We start from the raw sequence: 22,913 nt of genomic DNA, 5'->3' as shown, positions 1-22,913 counted from the left end.
CTGGCACACGCCACACAACTGTTGGGAATAGAGCTCAAAACACACTGTAGCTATCACCCACAGTCGGCAGGACAGGTAGAAAGATCCAATGGAACCCTCAAGAGCAGGCTCGCCAAACTCATGTCTGAAACCGGTCAGAATTGGGTCAAGTGCCTGCCCCTCGCTCTGCTGTCCATGAGAACCACGCCAAGGTCAGGGACACCTCTAACACCTTTTGAATGCATGTTTGGCCGTCCCCCATACACAGGAGCGGACCCACCAGCGGACCTGGTACCACCACCCAATGCATGTGAATTCGCTGTATGTCTGTCTAAACAATTCTCTGTCATCAGATCCACTCTCACAGCCCAGGCATACGACCCAGCACCAGAACCAAACAACCCCATCAGCCCAGGATCCTTTGTGCTCATCCGAGTGTTCGGCCGCACTAAGTGGACCGATCCCAGGTGGAGAGGCCCATACGAGGTCATCCTCGCCACTCCAACAGCCATCCGAGTGAACGAGAGACCAACCTGGGTACACACAGCACATGTGAAGCGTTGGAGAGGGGAAGACATCCCAGAGGAAACCACCAGAGACTTCCCATCGTGTGAGCCAGAGTCACCCACAAAGGGGGGACCCGACACCCCACAAACTGACATTCCTTCTGTTCCCAGTTTTTCCCCTGTCAAGGAAGAACAACCAGTCCCAGAGCCCGCGGACCCTACACCCTAGGACCAGCAGGAACCTGGAGGGGATGCTGCTACCCAGGACTCCTGACACCCAAAAGTAACATCCATCCAGCCAATCCAACTGGCCCAGAACTCTCCACCACTGCCGTCGGACACCGAGACAAACGTGAGGTAGGCCCACAATCCCAACACCCCAATCTTAATTTTCGCAATCCCTGGACCTCTCAAGCCGAAGAGGCGGGTCTAGGGGTCGCTGCGTCATTCGGCTTCACTGCATCTATCCCGGCCGTTTGGAGCCTCGAGAAAATCAACCGCCTCGCCTGGGATGACGAGTGTCTAGCCAATGCCACCCGAGACATCAATTCAGCCATGTCCCAACTGACAGCCGAAGTATCCGCCATGAGGGAAGCTCTCCTGGAGAACCGTGAAGCCCTCGACCTAATCACCGCCAGGGAAGGTGGAGTATGCAAAATGTTAGGCATAAGTTGTTGCTTCTTTATCCCAGACGCCAAAGACAATGTCACTAACTATCTCAAACATAGCGCCACCATGATTGAACAAGTTTTGAGCCAGGTTGCCCCCACCGGAGGAGATCTGCATTGGCTGACCGAGTTCTTCTCTGGCTGGGCGGGGAAAGCAGTCTACATGATCGTGAGTGTCCTGGTTCTAATTGGAATACTAGTGTTCTGTGGCATCCCTATCTGCAAGTGTTTCATCACCAAAGCAACCCGAGCCACCCTGGGAGCAGACGCCACCGAGATGGTCCTGCTGCAGGATGAAGAAGCCTCCCTGTCCCCAGCCCAGCAGAAGGCTTGGGACCTCCAGAAATACCATGAGGCTAACCCTGGAGTGATTCACCAGTAAACAGGCAAGATCTGAGCACATACACACATTTCCAGACACTGATAACCAACATACACCCCACACTGGGACCTCCTAACTCGGGTAGACACGAGAGCCGTGGCCCCTGCTAGTCGAGCTACAAACACCTCCCTACAGTGACAGACCAGCTGGCAGTCACCTAAAGGTTGAGCACCGGAGAGGACTCTTGGAGTCCTGAAGACCAAACCACCAAGAAGCTGAGTAACCGACCAATAGGGTCAACCCAAAAAGCAATAATACTGTTGTAAATTTCACTATTAAAGGCTCATGCCATTCCTGACATTTTAAACTGTTGTTTTATGATTGTATTAGTTACAGTACAGTAACTATGTTCTATTATGTTTTATACTCTGTTTTAAAGTCACTGGGCTATTTAGATGTGTTTTCAAGTACTCTGTTATTCCCCATTCTGATAGCTTAGCTTAGCATCATTCACCAGTAATGTTAACAGTAGAGTGATCCATATTATGGATCAAAGGGGGGAAATGTGGAAGGTATTTTTGATAAAGTGCTATTATAGTTGTTTAAACACAAGGCCTGTCTATTTAGGCCTAGTTATGCTTCAATACTGAATGTCAGCAGTTTGTTTAACACATAGTTATTATCTGTGTTCCAGTAGCAGATAAGTTGACTGCCAAGGACACACATCCTCACAATGGAGAGCCTGTTAAAGTTGCAGAAAATGTAACTTAACAGAGAACACCTTATTCACATCGGCCGAATGGAAAACGAAAGTAGTAAGATCATAGGACAAGCATTAGATAAAAGTTTCAACCAATCAGGTACTCACACATGTAGTCACGCGGTGTGGAATAGCATAGCATAGCATAGCATAGCCTAGCCTAGCATATATATATGCCGTCCCGACATTTAGTCGGCGCGCTTGCTCAGACACACCTATGTTTCTGTGTAACCGTCCCTTTTGCTGCAAACTGTAAGGTATTAAAGTAAGTTATTTTATTCTATTCTGTTGTATTTCTCGTCCTCATTTGACAAGGTTGTGTGGTTGTGTTGACTCCTACGAGGGGAACCCTGTGGTACTGGCGAATTCAATCTGGAGTGTTATAATAGTATTTTGTGAGTGTCCAAACGTCATAGGTCAAGCGAATCCAGCCACCACAATGTTCATAAATATAATAACCTATATGTATGTTTAATATATTGGTGTTATATGAACATTACATATGATTTAGAAGATACATATTTACACGTTAGAATAATATATGTATCTTACATATATTCACAAATATAATAACTTATATGTATGGTTATTTTATTTATAATGTTTATATGAACCCTTGCAACAATATAAATTTCGATTTTGTGAAAATGTACATAATGGTTATTTAATATAGCCTAGCTCCCGCCCCTGAATCTGAATTTTCAAATCTTCGAAATGAATAGTTTGCTGATCTTGTACAACTTTGCTGTGAGTCATTGACTTAATACAATGATTGTAGCTTTGAATGAAAGCTGCTAAATGACTAACTAACTAACTAACTAACTAACTAAACTACATATGTAATACAATTGAATAATGAAGTGAAACGAAATGCAATTCAGAGAGTCAGGCTAAAATTGATACCCACTTTGTAGGCCTATTAAAGAAAAGTGGTTTCGCGCGACTGCCGAGTATTTAAAAATACAAAATAGCCTCATGTATGGCTCATGCCTCACGCGGAATTACCGTTAAATGCAGTACTGGCGCCCAGAATGGAATCCGCATATTTAGTTATATAAAAACGACCACAAATGATCACTATGAAGTGTCACCCTGAAAATATTGCTTGGCGATGCCTCGTCATTGTATGAGATTTCCATATTACTGTACCAACCCCTACTAACGTTACTGTACATAAAATAGGAGTTGGAAGAATTGGTTGTTGTTGTTAACGCAGCCCTCCTCTAGGATTCCAAATTGCAGCGCTAGCGACCCAGTTGGACACAGCCGCTAGATTTGAAAACCGGAATTGTTTAGAGGACACTTTGAACTCCAAAGTATGCTAAATTGTTATCAACAAACGTTGTCTGGTTTTATACATTTGCAGTTTTTGTGCAAATTTTTTTAGCAATATTTTTGAGGGCGACACTTCAAAGAATTCATATTGATGATTTGTGGTCATTTTTATATAACAAAATATGCACATAACAAGCTGAAAATATGAAGGTAGACTCTCTATGATATGTAATTGTAGGAGAGTCGGTTACTTTTCCATTGCAGTTTAAAATGTCGCTAGCACAAGCTCAGAAATCAGTCTTGTCACTACATTTGGGCGTTACGACCACCTCTCCCGAGTGCGGGCGTTAAAACCACCTTATATGCGTATTCTGCTCATAAAAGGGAAATATCAGTATGAATATTCTTCCAAGACAGACCAATACTGAAGAACCCGTTCCTAGAGGAGGTGCTGCTGAGGGATTAGAGGAGACACCTGCCTGATGAGGTGAGCTGGGAAGGTCAGGGCTGAGGTGAGGAGCTGAGGGGAGGAGCTGAGGGGAGGTCATGGCTGAGGGGAGGAGCTGGGGGAGGTCATGGCTGAGGGGAGGAGCTGGGGGAGGTCAGGGCTGAGGTCAGGGCTGAGGTCAGGGCTGAGGTGAGGAGCTGGGGGAGGTCAGGGCTGAGGTGAGGAGCTGGGGAGGTCAGGGCTGAGGTGAGGAGCTGAGGGGAGGTCAGGGCTGAGGTGAGGAGCTGGGGGAGGTCAGAGCTGAGGTGAGGAGCTGAGGGGAGGTCAGGGCTGAGGTGAGGAGCTGAGGGGAGGTCAGGGCTGAGGTGAGGAGCTGGGGGAGGTCAGGGCTGAGGTGAGGAGCTGGGGAGGTCAGGGCTGAGGTGAGGAGCTGAGGGGAGGTCAGGGCTGAGGTGAGGAGCTGGGGGAGGTCAGGGCTGAGGTGAGGAGCTGAGGGGAGGTCAGGGCTGAGGTGAGGAGCTGGGGGAGGTCAGGGCTGAGGTGAGGAGCTGGGGAGGTCAGGGCTGAGGTGAGGAGCTGGGGTTGGTCAGGGCTGAGGGGAGGAGCTGGGGGAGGTCAGGGCTGAGGTGAGGAGCTGGGAAGGTCAGGGCTGGGACATTGATGATGTCGGTATCTTCATATATTGCCCAATGCATCAGTATAACTGTGGTTTGTGTGTTCACAGGCTGTGTTCTCAGACCTGTGTGCGTTCGGAGAGAGATTGGCAAGGGAGGTGGATTGATGGGGTCAGGAGTGTGAGGTCACGCCTCCTCAGTTTGGGGTCCAGAGGGCGAGGGGAGGTGGATCCACACCTGTCCACAACTAAATTAATTAATTAATTATTAATAATATAACTATTTTTATTGTAAAAAAAAAAAAAAATGCTTTCATTGTGTTAACATGATTTATGTTTTTTCCCCCCGTTTCTTTTATAGATATATACATGCTTTATGTGTGTGTGTGTGTGTGTGTGTGTGTGTGTGTGTGTGTGTGTGTGTGTGTGTGTGTGTGTGTGTGCGGAGGGACCGGTGTTTGCTCATGTGACTACCAGACAGTGGAAGATAACGCTACACTGTCCTGGCCAATAGCATTGTTGGCTCCTGGGTTTAAAGGGAGGTGTGTGATTCGGGGGCAGCATTTCCGTGGAGACAGCCATGAAGAGCGCTATGGTACGGGTCGCCCTCCTCGGGCTGCTCCTGGCCTGTGTTACCACAGCACCCACCAATCAGGTAGGATCAAACAAAACAACGACAAGAAACATCGCTTAAGAAAAGAGCAGAGAGCAGTGACTATACATTTTGCAGACGTATGTCAGTTGTTGTGTTTATTTTCATACTAATTACATCGACTGTCCCTCTAATACTGCTTTTAATGTAAAAAATGGTGACAATAGTCATTAGTTCACCTATCCCTGGTCCAGGCTAGGCTATACTGATCGGAGGTACCCCAGTAAATCGCCATAGACTTTTTTTTTCACTTGGTCTACATTACTGTATCTACAGATAATATTATTTCGTTACTCACCGAAGTGAAGACATTTTTCCAGAGATGAAAGCCTTTTCTCCAAGGTGGCTTTGCAGCCCCCCACAATTTATATATAATGCATTTTGCACTTAAATAGCACATATCCACTGATATCCACTGGTCTTGCTTCTGTACTGTAGATACAGAAATGTAGACAGAGTGAAAAAAGTCAATGGCCCAAAGAATGGTCCCTGGCAGGGTGGTATACCAGGCCTCAAATACTAGACCGGCGTGGACCAGGGCTAGGGTCCACCCAAACTGAGGGGCCAGCACCCAGATTCTTCTGGTCATGGCGATTGGTCCTATCACGCACAAACAGAGTGGACTGTTAGACTCGTCGATAAACAGACTAAGGTGAAAAACCTACTGGACCCTGAACTGTGCTCGTTGTTTGTGTGTGTGTGCGTGTGTGTGTGCGTGCGTGTGTGTGCGTACATGTGTATGCGTGCGTGTTTGTGTGTTGGGGATGATTGTGAATGCGGGGGTAGCAACCTGACAAAGCAAGTCTGGCAGTTGGTCAAAGGGGTGTTACTATGCCTAGACCAATCAGGCTTCAAATGTACTACCAGATTTGTAAGTGTGTTTGTACAGTACTTGAGATCGCTTGTGCACATGGTATAATATAATAATTTACAGTGTGTGTGTAATTATTTAGATCTTTTCAAATGTGGTCTATAATGAGCTGATGGAATTTTTGGGACAGCCAGCCCAGTTGGTTATGTGATGTCATTTCCTGATCCTGTGCAGGGCAAGGGCTGGGAAATATACAGCTTTCACATCAACTCCACGGTGACCAGTCGCTACGCTACCACTGTCATCACCAGCCGCGTGGCTAATCTTGTCGAGACGTCGAAGGAAATAGAATTCCATGTCAAGATCCCTAAGAATGCCTTCATCTCTAAATTCAGAATGTGAGTCTTTGCTATACAGCATGTCACAAACAAAGTTTGCGTGCACAAGCGCTTACACAAGTCCTCTCTTGTCCTCTCTCCTCACTTCTCTCTCCTCCCCTCCCCTCTTCTCTCACTTCTCTCTCCTCCCCTCCCCTCTTCTCTCCTCCCCTCTTCTCCCTTGTCATCTCTCCTCTCTCTCCTCCTCTCTCCTCTCTCCTCTCCTCTTCAGGGTGATCAAGGGAGAGACCTATGACGGGGTGGTGAAGAGGAAAGCAGAGGCTGAGCAGCAGTACACACAAGCAGTGTCCCGTGGACAAAGTGCTGGAGTGGTCAGGTACAATATCCATACAATAGTTTGTGTTTGATTGATTGATTGTGTGTGTGTGTGTGTGTGTGTGTGTGTGTGTGTGTGTGTGTGTGTGTGTGTGTGTGTAAATGGACTGCACTTATATAGCGCTTTCATCCAAAGCGCTTTACAATGAAAGCCTCTCATTCACCCGTTCACACACACATTCACACACCAATGGTGGCAGCTGCCATGCAAGGTGCCAGCCTGCTCATTGGGAGAAATATGGGGTTCAGTGTCTTGCTCAAGGACACTTTGACATGTAGACAGGAGGAGCCGGGATTCGAACCGTCGACCCGCTTTACCTCCTGAGCCACAGCCACTGTGTGTGTTTTACTTTTTGGGGGGATATTATCCTGAAATGATATCTTAGTTTCTTGAGCCGCCAAAAGCGGTGTCATCTTTTATCTAGCTGTTTTCTTAAAGCTGCGATAACAGATTTTTTTTCCACATGTTGTCAAAACTAGTTAACCTGATATCAGATTGTTTCATTGAGCCAAAGCGTCCTAATAGCGTCCAACGTCAATGACTCACCCCTACCAGTCACCACGTCTGGTTGTTCCAGCATTTCTGCCTGCATTGTCAAATTACGCTAGTAATTTTGCTCCGCCCCCTTTGCCTTAAATGTACATATTATACATTTTAGGCCTTTCGTTTGTGAACAAGTCTCTTACTGCCATCTATTGGTAGGAAATCCCTTATTGGCGCTTTAAGAGAGGTTCCTTAGCATGCTAAGCGCATTGACGTTCACGTGTGCGTGCGTGTCCTCGTGCGTGGCGTTGTCTGTCCCTCTCGTGTCACAGCTCCGTGGGAAGGACGCTGGAGGATTTCCGGACGGCCGTGACTGTGGCAGCGTTCAGCAAGGTGACCTTTGAGCTCACCTACGAGGAGCTGCTGAGGAGGCGCCTGGGAAGGTACGAGCTGCTCATCCACCCCCGGCCCATGCAGCCCGTCAACGACTTCAAGGTGAGGAATGCTGACCTAGGATCAGGTCCTCGGTCCGGTCCTATGTTACCCCGAAACACAACTGACCCTCCATCTTACGTGGGTAGAAAATTAATGCACAAACAAATCTTATCTGGTTTGGATGGTTACGGAGAAGCGATATGTTAGGATATGTTACACCAGTAGGTGTCAGAATGTAAATCTGGTGAATGCTATGCCTCATATATCTAACTGTGTCTGGTTTCATTGACCGTTATTAAGTAATTATTTTCTAAACAGTCCTGTTGGAATCAGGTGTCTACATTGTAACGGCCTCCTTTTATTGCTATCCGCTTGAAATAGAAACGTGAATAAATCATAAAATAATGTCGAGTTTACATGGGATTTTGGGGCAGATTAAGTTGAATCATCTCAGGTGGATAATCTTAATCCCAGGTTGACGTATACATCAACGAGAAACCGGGCATCAACTTCCTGGAGACGAAAGGAGGACTGAGCAAAACCCTGGCTAATGCCATCACCAGTAACCATGCCAACGACCAGGTGCATTCCCCAACACCATGCACATCACATCACACCTGAAGCCATTAAGACTATTATATATTGTGTACAGGACATTAACTACACAAAACATCGCACAGTAACTTGCTAGCCTGCTGTGTAACCACGTTCATCCGTTCTCTCACGCAGGCCTGGGTTCACTTCTACCCCACGGCGGACCAGCAGAGGACCTGCGCCGGATGTGGAGAGGACGGCCTGAACGGGGACCTGCTGGTCGTCTACGACGTCAACAGAGACGACTCCCTCGGAGACATCGTGGTACGGGCCTGGTGACTGTCGGGACATAGGGACTAAAGCTACTGGATGCAACTGTTTAGAACTGTTTTCAATTACGTTTTTGTTTCTCATTCACCCTAGTTTGTCTCTTCAAGATATACATTTCTTTGGGCATGACAAGAGTAGCCTGTTTAGTGGAATAAAGGCAGTGAGCAGGAGGTGTGGAAGGGTGAACTACCCAGATAGCAAGCGGATCTGGGCCATATACAGGCCAGATCTGGCCCTTGTGGTTTAGTTCCGGCCCATATATGGCCCAGATCCGCTTGCTATCTGGGTACCACCTAGACTGCTCTGTCACCACAGGCCCAGACATGGAGGCTCTCACTCTTCATCACCTGCAGCTGCTCTTCACACTCTGTCTCTCTCGTTCTCCACCAGAGGTCCGATGGCTATTTTGTTCATCACTTTGCCCCAAAAGACCTTCCTCGCATCCCCAAGAACGTGGTCTTCCTCATCGACCGCAGCGGCTCCATGCATGGCCGGAAGATGGAGCAGGTGCCTTCTGACTGTGTGTGTGTGTGTGTGTGTGTGTGTGTGTGAGTGTGTGTGTGTGTGTGTGTGTGTGTGTGTGTGTGTGTGAGAGAGAGAGAGGGTGTGAGAAAAGGTGTGAGATAGTGTGTGTGTTTGGTGGGGGGGGTGCGTTAATGTGTGAGTGTGTATGTGTGTGTACGTGTGTGTGAGAGTGTGTATGTCTGAGTGTGTGTGTGTGTGTGTGTGTGTGTGAGAGAGAGAGAGTGTGTGTGTGTGTGTGTGTGTGTGTGTGTGTGAGAGAGAGAGGGTGAGAGTGTGTGTGTGAGAGAGAGACTGTGTCTGAGTGTGTGTGTGTGTGTGTGTGTGTGTGTGTGTGTGTGTGAGAGAGAGGGTGAGAGTGTGTGTGAGAGAGAAAGACTTGTGTCAGTGTGTGTGTGTGTGTGTGTGTGTGAGAGAGAGAGAGAGAGAGAGAGAGAGAGAGAGAGAGTGTGTGTGTGTGTGTGTGTGTGTGAGAGAGTGTGTATGTCTGTGAGTGTGTGAGAGAGGGTGAGAGTGTGTGTGAGAGAGAGAGAGTGTGTGTGTCTGAGTGTGTGTGTGTGTGTGTGTGTGTGTGTGTGTGTGTGTGTGAGAGAGAGAGTGTGTGATCCAGGGAGAGAGCTATCCTCTACGTTCTAACCAGTATTTATGTCGTACTGCGCTCGCCCAGACCCGAGATGCGATCGTGAAGATCTTGGGAGACTTGGCGGAGGACGACTACTTTGGTCTGGTCACCTTCGACAGCTCGCTGTCCACCTGGAAGAAGGAGCTGGTCCAGGCCAGCCAGGACAACCTAGACGCCGCCAAGAACTTTGCACGAGGCATCAGAGATGGCGGAGGTGGGTTTGTGGGAGTAGATGTCCAGAGTTCTCGAGTGGGGCGTAGGTTCCTGGCGAAGCTGAGTTTAAGCCTCGCCCTGCACAGTGGAAAGAGAGCAGAAGGCCTGGAACTAAGTTCCAGCACTAGGGTTAGCCCACAGTGGAAAGAGTTCCAGTACTAGGGTTAGCCCACAGTGGAAAGAGTTCCAGCACTAGGGTTAGCCCACAGTGGAAAGAGTTCCAGTACTAGGGTTAGCCCACAGTGGAAAGAGTTCCAGTACTAGGGTTAGCCCACAGTGGAAAGAGTTCCAGTACTAGGTTTAGCCCCCAGTGGAAAGTGGGCCAGTGTAGCCTTTCCAGATTCAAAGATTCAAGATCTCTTTATTGCCATGTACTGTATATATTTCACTCATACTAGGAATTTGACTAGGGTTAAGGAAAACGCTGTTGTAGACGACATGGGACAGGGTGCAGATTCAGAACAGGAACAGGACTGAAAAACACATGTCAGTGCAAAGCAGTAAAAAAAACAGCGTTACTCAGCCCTGTGTCCAGTCTCATTCCAACGGTGTCACTAACGTCCTGTCCTCAGCCACGGACATCAACGCTGCTGTGTTGAGAGGAGCTGAGTTACTGAACCAACACCCTCGTGAAGGCTCCGCCTCCCTCCTCATACTGCTCACTGACGGAGACCCCACAACGGGTATGATGACACACGCACACACACACACACGCACACACACACACACACGCACACACGCACACACACACACACACACACACAAAAACAGATTTTAACTGAAGATACCTGTACATTCCTGTTTAATGTCTGATTCTTGGGACCGAGAAAGTACTATTCTATTCTATTTTAATCGATTCTATTGTATTCTGTTCCAACCGGATTACCAGGTGAGAGGAATCTGAAGAAGATTCAAGCAAATGTCCGGGAGGCCATTAGTAAGAGATTCCCTCTCTACTGTCTGGGATTTGGATTTGATGTGAACTTTGACTTCTTGTCCAGCATGGCCCTGGACAACAACGGTGCTGCACGCAGAATCTACCAAGACTCAGATGCTACACTGCAGCTGCAGGTACCCTAACACTACCCTAACACCAACACTGCCCTAACACCAACACTACCTTAACACCAACACTGCCCTAACACCAACACTACCCTAACACCAACACTGCCCTAACACCAACACTACCTTAACACCAACACTACCCTAACACTAACACTACCCTAACACCAACACTACCTTAACACCAACACTACCCTAACACCAACACTGCCCTAACACCAACACTACCTTAACACTAACACTACCCTAACACCAACACTACCCTAACACCAACACTGCCCTAACACCAACACTACCTTAACACCAACACTACCCTAACACCAACACTGCCCTAACACCAACACTACCTTAACACCAACACTACTCTAACACCAACACTACCCTAACACCAACACTACCTTAACACCAACACTACCCTAACACCAACACTACCCTAACACTAACACTACCTTAACATCAACACTACCTTAACACCAACACTACCTTAACACCAACACTGCCCTAACACCAACACTACCTTAACACTAACACTACCCTAACACCAACACTACCCTAACACCAACACTACTCTAACACCAACACTACCCTAACACCAACACTACCCTAACACCAACACTACCTTAACACTAACACTACCCTAACACCAACACTGCCCTAACACCAACACTACCTTAACACTAACACTACCCTAACAACAACACTACCTTAACACCAACACTACTCTAACACCAACACTACCCTAACACCAACACTACCCTAACACCAACCCTACCTTAACACCAACACTACTCTAACACCAACACTACCCTAACACCAACACTACCCTAACACCAACACTACTCTAACACCAACACTACCCTAACACCAACACTACTCTAACACCAACACTACCTTAACACCAACACTACCTCAACACTAACACTACTCTAACACCAACACTACCCTAACACCAACACTACTCTAACACCAACACTACCTTAACACCAACACTACCCTAACACCAACAGTACCCTAACACCAACACTACCCTAACACCAACACTACCTTAACACCAACACTACTCTAACACCAACACTACTCTAACACCAACACTACCCTAACACCAACACTACCTTAACACCAACACCACTCTATCACCAACACTACCTTAACACTAACACTACCCTAACACCAACACTACCTTAACACCAACACTACCCTAACACTAACACTATCCTAACACCAACACTACCTTAACACCAACAGTACCCTAACACTAACACTACCCTAACAACAACACTACCATAACACCAACACTACCCTAACACTAACACTACCTTAACACCAACACTGCCCTAACACTAACTCTACCCTAACACCGACACTACCCTAACACCAACACTACCCTAACACCAACACTACCTTAACACCAACACTACCCTAACACCAACACTACCCTAACACCAACACTACTCTAACACCAACACTACCATAACACCAACACTACCCTAACACCAACACTGCCCTAACACTAACTCTACCCTAACACTACCTCTACCCTAAAACCAACACTACCCTAGCACTAACACTACCCTAACCATATCACACAAAGTATCATGAATGACAACACAAAATCGTCCACCTTACAGTAAGTCTCACAGTCACACCAGCTCAGTGGCCTTGTGGTTAGAGTGTCCGCCCTGAGGCTGGGAGGTTGGGGGTTCAATCCCGAGCAAAGTCATACCAAAGACTATTAAAAATGGTACCTAATGCCTCCCTGCTTGGCACTCAGCATCAAGGGTTGGGTTGGGGGTACGTCTCTGAGACATACTGTAGACATACTGTACTAGCGTCATGTCCAGGGGGTGGACTTGTACATCAAGCTGCCTCACGCTAAGTAATCAGGAGATAGTCTTCCCTATAGGCCACTAGGCTCCAGAACCATTGATTCTCAAGGCGACTTGCTTTTACTAAGTCCTAATGACGTTTGTATCATTCAACAGGGATTCTATGAAGAAGTGTCCACGCCTCTTTTGACAGACGTACAGATGATCTACGTAGGCGGGGTTAATCTGACCCAGACCAACTTCAGCCAGTACTACAACGGCTCAGAGATTGTGGTGGCCGGCCAGATTACCGACAACAATATCCAGAGTTTCGCCCCCCAGGTCATAGGCATATCGGTGAGGACACATCTTCAATCCCCTCCCAGAGTTGAAGGGTTCAACCCTAACGAGTGAAACGCTTTGTTGAGGTATTTTTTGGAAGCAGCAGACACTTTTATTTTGGGATGAGTAGACAATACTATAGGAATTAAACAGATAGTATTTATCTAAATACCAGTATTAGTCCATCTCAGTCCACTAATATGCTTTCAAAGCATCATCAGGGGCAATATGAAAATGTATGACATATGCCTATATTTGATTTGCATTTGATCTGTGGACTTAAGAAAAATCAACCTAGGGAAGCCCAAGCAGCCAAGTCAATATTAATACATATTTTAAAGTGAGGATGTGTTTGTGAACAGAGAAGCCAGAAGGTGGAGTTTGTGGACAAGGAATCCACAATGCAGGCCATGGATCCCACCGCCAACAGCAGCGCCAGCAGAGTGTGGGCCTACCTGACCGTCAAGCAGCTGCTGGAGAGAGAGTAAGACAGCGCCACCATGTGGGGAGGAGGAGCGTGGTACTGTATGACTGATGGAGCTTTACCCTTTTGGGTGTGTGTTTGTAAATGTGTACTGTGTGTCTGTCCATTTATGTGTTTTTGCAGATTTTGTTACGTCTCATAGGTTTCAAATGAACCAGCCCCAGACCACTAGGGGGCCCCCTCTGACATGATTTCTGATGTAGAGTTCATGAAAGTGTCGATGAACGCCTCGCTGCACTGTTTCAGGGTAGCCGTTTCGCATTGCACTCATTGCGTGTCGCACTGGTGGGGTACCTCGATGGTGCAGTATCCTGACCTATGACCCCATGCTGTGTCCAGGGTGCAGTATTCTGACCTATGACCCCATGCTGTGTCCAGGGGTACAGTATTCTGACCTATGACCCCATGCTGTGTCCAGGGTGCAGTATTCTGACCTATGACCCCATGCTGTGTGCAGGGGTGCAGTATTCTGACCTATGACCCCATGCTGTGTGCAGGGGTGCAGTATTCTGACCTATGACCCCATGCTGTGTGCAGGGGTGCAGTATTCTGACCTATGACCCCATGCTGTGTGCAGGGGTGCAGTATTCTGACCTATGACCCCATGCTGTGTCCAGGGGTGCAGTATTCTGACCTATGACCCCATGCTGTGTCCAGGGGTACAATATTCTGACCTATGATCCCATGCTGTGTGCAGGGGTGGAGTATTCTGACCTATGACCCCATGTGTGTCCAGGGTGCAGTATTCTGACCTATGACCCCATGCTGTGTCCAGGGTGCAGTATTCTGACCTTTGACCCCATGCTGTGTCCAGGGTGCAGTATTCTGACCTATGACCCCATGTGTGTCCAGGGTGCAGTATTCTGACCTATGACCCCATGCTGTGTCCAGGGTGCAGTATTCTGACCTATGACCCCATGCTGTGTGCAGGGGTGCAGTATTCTGACCTATGACCCCATGCTGTGTCCAGGGTGCAGTATTCCGGGGCAGAAAAGGAGAAGGTGAAGGAGACGGCCCTCCAGCTGGCTCTGCGCTACGGCTTCGTCACGCCCCACACCTCCATGGTGGTGACCAAGCCTGAGGGCGACGACACTCAGGTGGCCCACAAGCCCCAGGAGGGCGAGAAGCACTCTGCACGTATGACGGGGTCAGCGAGGGGTGGGTCAGCGAGGGGTGGATCGCGACATGGGAAAGGTAAAGCTAGTGATGAGAGGAGTAGGCCTGTGTACTGTACATAATACCGTCTTTCACGTGACCCTTATCATGGTCAGCTACTGTAGCATAATGTTAACTGAAAATCATTTTCAAGATAATATTGTATAGTCCGGTCATACTGTAATGCGTTTCTCACCTCCTTTCTCTCTCTCTCTCTCTCTCTCTCTGAAAACACCTCCAATTTTTGCAGATGTGAGAATTACTGAATCTGTTGTACTAACAAGTCGCTCTATTAATCATATTTTCTTTGCTTTGACAAACTTAAATTTAAATACCTACCAAGTATTTTTAAATGCCTACATGGTGCAAGTTCATCGTTAAGCCTGATTCATAGTCGACGTAAACAACGCAAGCTACGTTCTGTGTTTTGTTTTGTGGAAACGCAAGGAATTGCACTATTGCTTGCGTCAAGTGACAAATTTCGGCATGACACTTAAGGACGCAACGAGATCTTGCGTGGCCTTGCGAAGCTTGCGTTGCTTGCGCTTATGTAGTTTGCGTCGACTATAGCTGTGTTCGGAATCGCTCCCTATTCACTATATAGTGCACTATATAGGGCGTCAGCCATTTTGTTTGTAGTGTCCTAATTCTCCACGGAATTTTCGTTCCCTATATAGTCCACTATTTATTACCCACAATTCATCTTGATTTGCAGGGAACAGTGCATGTACCCTACATTTTCTACGTTCCCTAGGTAGTTCATTACATGGTGAACCCTATATAGGGAACAGGGAGTGAGGGAACGAGGGAGCGATTCCGAACACAGCTTATGAATCCGGCCTTAGTCTCTCTCCAGACTCATATTACGTTGAGTCGCTGCGCTCTGCATACTACGTAATAGAGTCTGTGCCAACTTCGCCGCCCAATCTGGTGTTCTGAGGGCGTATCGACGGGTCAAAATTGAAAGAGTGACAGGTCGTAGCAGCAAATGAGAGACGCTAGCCCAGGTTAGATGGTCGGGGCATATCTATGAGTGGGAACGCCTGATTGTGAAAGTCATTACTGATTGGTGTCGCCGGGATTCCGTAGCGTAGTTAGCGTAGCTTACGTAGTGTATCAGCGAAAGAAATTTCATAGGTCTTCTGTTGGGACTACAGTAGTTCAATGTTTACCTTATTGGAAGGGAGATTAGAAGATGGAATTAGAAGATAGATGAAGGTAGGACAACAAAAAGGCACAATCAAGGACCGAAACAAGTAGTCCAAATAGAAAAGTCTACTGTATGTTTCTACTGCATGTTTCTACTGCATGTTTCTACTCACCAGAAACATTGTATCTCTGTTATCTGTCCGCTCTCCTTTACATTTTGGACAAGCTTGTCTTCAAAGACTAATACTGTTGATCTCTTTCACCTTGTAGTTCATCCGTTCATGCAGTTCACACCTGACACTAGACAGGGTGGACAGAGACACCGGGGGCTCCCTGGCCCTCCAGCGTTTGGTAGGTAGACCCCAGAACGCAAACTCCCGAGGCTGAGACAGTTCCGTGAGTCTATTGACACAGAGACGTTACCGAAAGCGAGTCCAAATGTCCAGAACAGCAGAAACAAAGTAAATGCTCCGAGTTGCAGACGGGAGAAAAGAATGTCCAGTCAGGCAGGCGGGACCAGATGTAGTGCAGGTCCATAGACCTGTCAGAGCACAGAGAAAGAGAAACAGGAAAGCACTGACAACAAGCAACATAACAAAATACAATGATCTGACAAGGGAACAGAGGGTCTGGGTCGGGATATGAAGCAAGTGGCTATGGAGGAAGTGAGGTGTAGATGGAGAGATTGGGGGGTCTGGGGGGGTCTGGGGGACAATGGCAGCTTAGGGACCTGGGAAAGAGGGAGAGCAGCTGGAAGAAGGGACCGCCTGTGACAACGGACGGCTTGTCATTTGGAAAATATGTCAATAAGATTTCTGTGCCTCTCACTTTTTGTGGCACACACCTTATCCACTGCTCCAGTTCTGACTGGCCTGAACTGCTTCCACGCCCCCTATCTACTGTAGGCAGAAGTGTATCATTGAATCACATTGTATCACAGTGTATCATCAGCACATTGGGTCTTAGAAATGTGCTTTATAAATACAATTCATTATTATTATTATTATTATTATTATTATTGAAAGAAATGCAATGGATGAACAATGTGATTGATTTAATGTGACCATTTTTTTGTTTTTTGTTACAGATATCCCTCCGCCTAGCTATGGTTTCAGCGGTAACCACACACACACACACACACACACACACACACACACACACACACATATATATATAGTTCATATTTTCTGTCAATAACCAGCTTACTTTTGATGAAAAAGTGGGCCAAAAAACATGAGTAGCAGTAGAATGATTATCTGTTTAGAACTGAGTCTGTTATACTAACAATTACTCTATTAATCTATTCCTCTATCATCTGCTTTGACAAACTAAAATAGAAATACCTACAAAGTATTCTAAATTGCCTAAATGGTACTAGTTGTTACCTTAAGCAGATAGATACAGTAGATACTGTAGATAGATAGATAGATAGATAGATACAATAGATAGATAGATAGATAGATAGATAGATAGATAGATAGATAGATAGATAGATAGATAGATAGATAGATAGATAGATAGATAGATAGATAGATAGATAGTTAGATACAGTGTTTCTCTGTTACTGTTTGTATTCCCTCGTTTCAATCTTGCGCTGCTTTAACCGGACAAGCTTGTATTAAAAGTCAGATGCACAGATTCATCTACATGTATAATAGCGTTCATCAGCTTGTTATTATATCTCTCCAGATCAAGCGATGATGATGCCTCAGAGGCCAAATTTCCTAATGCCTCCGAGAATGAGTGACGGTAAACATGCTGATCAACATTTCTGTTTCTGTTCTCTGCTACTTCTTCCACTCCGCTCCAGTTCTGACTGGCCTGTTCTCTGTACCTCCACATCCGATCTAGGCAGAAGTGTATCTTTGAAAGGATTACAATGAATCACCAATCTGATTGATTTGAATGTGACATGACCAAATTTGTTGTGCTCAACATGTGTTTTTTTTGTTACAGACTACTTGGAAGTGGATTTAGGTAACCACACCTATTTTTGTTTGTGTTCATATTTTCTGTAAAAAAAACGGGTCACTATTAAATATTATTTACAATTATCCTCAGCACTTTGAGATTCTCACAATGAAAAGTGCTTCATGAATAAAATGATTTTTTTTTTTTATTACTATTGATGAAAAAGTAATAGGCCCAAAAAACGTGAATGAGTAGCTGTATCTGTTTAGAACTGAATCTGTTGTATAAACAAGTCGCCCTGTCTATCTATTACCCCCCCTTTAACAAACTAAAATTGAAATAGCTACTAAGTATTTTTTATCTTAAAATGCCTAAATTGTATTAGTTCAACTTTTGAACTTTTGTTACCTTATTACCTAGAGCTAGATAGCTCTATCTATCTAGACAGCTATATAGATACAGTAGATAGATAGATAGATAGATAGATAGATAGATAGATAGATAGATAGATAGATAGATAGAGAGAGAACTGTGTTTCTCTGTTACTGTTTGTATTCCCTCGTTTCAATCTTGCGCTGCTTTAACAGGACAAGCTTGTATTAAAAGTCAGATGCACAGATTCATCTACATGTATAATAGCGTTCATCAGCTTGTTATTATATCTCTCCAGATCAAGCGATGATGGTGCCTCAGATGCCAAATTTCCCAATGCCTCCGAGAATGAGTGACGGTAAACATGCTGATCAACATATCTGTTTCTGTTCTCTGCTACTTCTTCCACTCCGCTCCAGTTCTGACTGGCCTGTTTACCTTATTACCTAGAGCTAGATAGATAGATAGATAGATAGATAGATATAGATAGATAGATAGATAGATAGATAGATAGATACTGTAAACTGTCACACTGCAGAAGTCACACACGTGCACATACACATACGCACGCCAAACACACATTGATCTGCTGTAAAGGGATGGATAAAATTGTTGGTTAATATATCTTGTTGGTTATTACACCTTGTTGGTTATTATACCTTGTTGGTTATTATATCTTGTTGGCTAATATATCTTGTTGGTTATTACACCTTGTTGGTTATTATACATTGTTGCTTATTATATCTTGTTGCTTATTACATCTTGTTGCTTATTACATCTTGTTATATCTTGTTGGTTATTATACCTTGTTGGTTATCATACCTTATTGCTTACTATACCTTGTTGGTTATTATATCTGTACAGTGATGGCGGCTCCCACACTCCCAACTTTGGATCAGGATGATCTGATGAGTCACCCTGGTCTAGCGAGGCACGGTAAACACGCTTTTCTGACAAACACTTTTTCCACTCTGCTCCAATTCTGACTGGCCTGGGCCAAAAGACATGAAAGAGTACCTTGATCTGTTTAGATCCACCTGAAAAGGATCCTCTACCGACGACCACACAAGAAACGCCAGCTCTAACACCACGACCAGGTATTTGTCTGTAATGTGTCTTTCACCAAATATCAATGATCTCTGAGTGTTATTCAATTGTTTTTGAATTTCTCTCTCTCTCTTTTCTCTCCCTCCCTCCGTCTGTCTGTCTGTCTGTGTTAGGGCCCGCTCTGAGGGTCCTGTTGCCAGCTGTGGGTTCAGCGCGACCCTTGTGTTATGACATACCTGGACTGCAGCAAGTCAGAATTCTGCACGACCCCAGCAACGGTCTTTCCATCTTTCAATTCATCCATTCATTCAATCCTCATTGGTTCACTTGTGGCTTTCCAGGTGCGTATGGAAGTGAACTGAATATGTGTGTGTCTTTCCCAGAACTGACCATAAATGGTCGGATTTGGAGTCTCGCCAACGAGGGCTTCAAGAAGATCGCTGTTCATTATCAGAGCGTGAAGCTCATGTTGGAAGTCTCATCTCGGAAGCCATCCACCCTCACCATCAGTGACGGAGTGAATTCCACAAGTTTTCTCTGGACCAAGGACACCAATTTGACCAACTACATAAAAGACAGGTGTTTTGTCAAACTAATTACACTATGGAAATGCTTTGGAGATAATGATTCATATGTGATTACCGTAATGCTACAGGAGACATTTGACAATGTAAAGGCTGATATATATGTAAGGCTATATATATATATATATATATATATATATATATATGTATAGGGCATAGGGCTAACGGAATGCTGGTCTGTGCTGAATGTTCAGGACCATGTGTTGATGTGTTTATAGACCTGTGAGAGTAAGTAAGTCACTTTTATTTATATAGCACCTTTCACAGACAGGGCTCACAAAGTGCTTCACAAAACATCAATAAATAAAAACAATGGCAAACCCCCCCCCCACAAAAAACAAGGACAAAGGAACATAAAAACACAGGAGGCTAGACAAAGGCTAGTCTGAACAGATAAGTCTTTAGCTGACTTTTAAAAGAGTCAACAGAGGCCACAGAACATAGGACCAACGGAAGGACGTTCCACAGCCTAGGTGCCACGACTTCCAAGGCTCAACAGTGAGGGAGAGGAGATTTCTGTTGGTGTGTTTATAGACCTGTGAGAGTGTGATGGAGAGGAGAAGTCTGTTGGTGTGTTTATAGACCTGTGAGAGTGTGATGGAGAGGAGAAGACTGTTGGTGTGTTTATAGTTCTGTTGTTATTGTTGTTGATGATGTATGTTGTTCCCGTAGAATGACAGTGATTCTGCGAGACAAGGAGATGGACGTCAGCGTGGGCGACGCCAGGGTTGTCATCCTGCTCAGTGACAGAAACGGAGTCCCGGTCATGTGGCCTGCTTTGAGACAGCGGCCGGCAGGAGACATCTCTGGTCTAATAGGTGATTGATACAAAAACAATGATACAAACATACAGAAAATATAATTACTATAATTCTTTCTAAGTGAAATGGTAGGTTCGAACCTGGGGTTTCTTCATCGTTGGTGGTGGTGTGTGACAGAACGGTCCATTCTGCACGTCTTGTTTAAGAATCTAAAATGTGTGGGTATTACAGCCGCAACACCTGTCTTCTACGAGGAGATCCAAGGAGCCAGTTCACCAACACTGAAGATCAACCATCAGGAGGTTACTGTTTCCAGGCAAGTGTTTGTGTGTGTGTGCGTGCGTGCGTGTGTGCTGGAGCGGGAGACATTGACCGTCTATCTATCCAATGGCTTTCTAGTTGACTTGTCATTTTTTCCCCAATCACAGCGTTTAAGGATATCGTGTGTATGTGTGTGTGTGTCTGTGTGTGTGTGTGTGTGTGTGTGTGTGTGTGTGTGTGTGTGCATGCGTACGTGTGTGCAAAACTGGGGCGGGACACATTGATAGTCTATTCAATCCAATGGCTTTCTTGTTGACTTGTCTGGTTTGATTATTGTAGTCATTTTTTCTCAACACCGCGTTTAAGGAGATTGTGTGTGCGTGTGTGTGTGTGTGTTTATTGTAGTTCCTCTGCTGTGAACCTCAGCGTTCGCTCCATGCCGTCTGTGACCTGCTGGCTGGTTCCTGTCCAGTCAGCCTATCAGAGCAGCTTGCTCTCGGACCTCCCTGCCCCACACCTGTAACTGACCGCTCTCAAACGCTGCAAACTCAGCACATCCAGCGGCCAGTCGGGTGGCCAGGTCTAGCATGAAGACAAGCGCAGCATATGAACTGCATTCCCCCAAAGCCAAGGTTACACCTCTTAACTGGTGTTTAGTAGAATTCCATGTCACTGCTCCCTGTTGTAAAAAATCTAACCTAAAAAGAGTTTCAATAAAGTACACCATGAATAATTCCACTCATGCTCAGACTCTGTTAGTTTGGACTTTGAGTTTCTCTCTCTCTCTCTCTCTCTGTTGTACTGTCAGTGTCATGACTATTTTCACTGGGTAGGTCTGTAACAGTGTTAATTTTGACAGCAAATTATGATTTTGTTTTAGTCATAGTCTTTTGACTAAAATGCCATTTAGTTTTAGTAATATTTTAGTCATCTGACTTGTTTTAGTTTTAGTCTAGTTTTAGTTGACTAAATATCATTACGATTTTAGTCGACAAAATCTACCATAGATTTAGACAACTCAAATTTAACAGGCTTAGTTCAATCAATCAATCAAGTTGGATTTATATAGCGCCCTTCATGAAACCCAGAGCGCTTTACAGAGTCCAGTATTCATTCAGACACAGTCATACCGGTGGTGGTAAGATACATAGCTACAGACTGACAGAAGCGTGGCTGCTTCTGTCAGACAGTTTCATAATGAAGCATTCCTCTCCCCCAGTCTGATGCTAACTGTGTTTTTTGCCTGATATAGCAAGCTATAACATTATCATGTCAGCACTAGTTGGCTAGTCAGGCTAGCTAACATCAGGCACAGGCTAGCTAACGTCACACCGGAGAGGGGCTATGGCGGCGCCAGATAGCTAACTGTTCGTGTCTTATCCATCTAGCTACAGTATAACATTAGACAGCAGCAGTAGTTGCTTAGCTAGCTTACCCAGACTAGCTAACGCTAGATACCCCCGCCAGCCGCCACAAGCATAGCCCCACTTGTTGCTAGCTAACCTGTGCCTAACATTAGCTAGCCACTAACGTTAGCGTTGCAATGATCACACTTCAGTTCTCCCCCGCCACAAACCTACATGAAACACTGGTTTCTTTTAGCTTGTATTGTATTTGAAGTATTTCAGAAACACACCAGCTTGGGTTTAGCTAATACAGTAACGTTAGCCGGGGGTGGGGGGGTGCTTACCTTCTCGTGAATTTCGGGATGACTGTTCTCCAAATGTCGCTTTAAGTTTGTTGTATTTTTGCCAGTCATTTTCACCCCACACGGTTTACAAATGGTTTTGTTTTCCTTTGCATCAAATATGAAGTTTATCCAGATGTCTGCTCTCCTCTTCCTCCCGGTGTGTGCGAACGTTGACATTTCTGAACTGTGGTAATTTACTGAACAGTTCAGGCGCAGTCGTATGCTGTTAGTTGACTTCCCGCCGGCCGGTGTAGCAACGGTACTATTCAAATGTAGGCGACACACAACAGGCTACCTGTAGGTTGCATCCATGGAGGTATAAGGGTTGCATCAGACTCGCTCTATTAATACATCCATGATCCAACTGCGCACATCCCGAACCTCGACATTCTGATTTGAACTT

At 45.7% G+C, this 22,913-nt stretch overlaps 1 protein-coding gene across 2 annotated transcripts; it reads left to right on the top strand.

Moving 5' to 3' along the window:
* The first annotated feature begins 5,095 nt into the window (after positions 1-5,095).
* On the top strand, positions 5,096-21,558 carry LOC311315603 (inter-alpha-trypsin inhibitor heavy chain H3-like). Of its 2 annotated transcripts, XM_084446284.1 has the most exons (25): positions 5,096-5,226; positions 6,269-6,432; positions 6,644-6,748; positions 7,564-7,726; positions 8,141-8,248; positions 8,396-8,524; positions 8,921-9,037; positions 9,720-9,888; positions 10,460-10,570; positions 10,777-10,958; positions 12,932-13,111; positions 13,459-13,580; positions 14,551-14,774; positions 16,155-16,235; positions 16,972-17,001; positions 17,574-17,633; positions 17,841-17,861; positions 18,466-18,525; positions 19,032-19,103; positions 19,199-19,264; positions 19,388-19,492; positions 19,598-19,793; positions 20,471-20,616; positions 20,791-20,875; positions 21,226-21,558. In XM_084446284.1, the coding sequence occupies exons 1-25, from the start codon at positions 5,152-5,154 to the stop codon at positions 21,341-21,343; spliced, it is 2,889 nt and encodes a 962-aa protein (XP_084302410.1). In that variant the 5' UTR covers positions 5,096-5,151; the 3' UTR covers positions 21,344-21,558. The 2 variants fall into 2 exon arrangements, with proteins under 2 accessions (XP_084302410.1, XP_084302411.1); XM_084446285.1 differs by lacking the exon at positions 17,841-17,861 and having other exon boundaries at positions 18,445-18,525.
* The last annotated feature ends 1,355 nt before the right edge of the window (positions 21,559-22,913 follow it).

This window comes from Borostomias antarcticus, assembly GCF_949987555.1.
Source record: "Borostomias antarcticus genome assembly, chromosome: 11".
In the NCBI taxonomy this organism is placed as follows: Eukaryota; Metazoa; Chordata; class Actinopteri; order Stomiiformes; family Stomiidae; genus Borostomias; species Borostomias antarcticus.
Note: the sequence above shows the minus strand (reverse complement) of the source record. Positions and strands in the feature narration are given on the sequence as shown.

Excerpts from the sequence above, each read along its gene's own strand:
- LOC311315603 (XM_084446285.1), top strand. The coding sequence starts at position 5,152 with ATGAAGAGCGCTATGGTACGGGTCGCCCTCCTCGGGCTGCTCCTGGCC. Across the intron at positions 5,227-6,268 it reads CCACAGCACCCACCAATCAG|GGCAAGGGCTGGGAAATATA; the intron begins GTAGGATCAAAC and ends GATCCTGTGCAG. Across the intron at positions 17,634-18,444 it reads GCCTCCGAGAATGAGTGACG|CTTGTTATTATATCTCTCCA; the intron begins GTAAACATGCTG and ends AGCGTTCATCAG.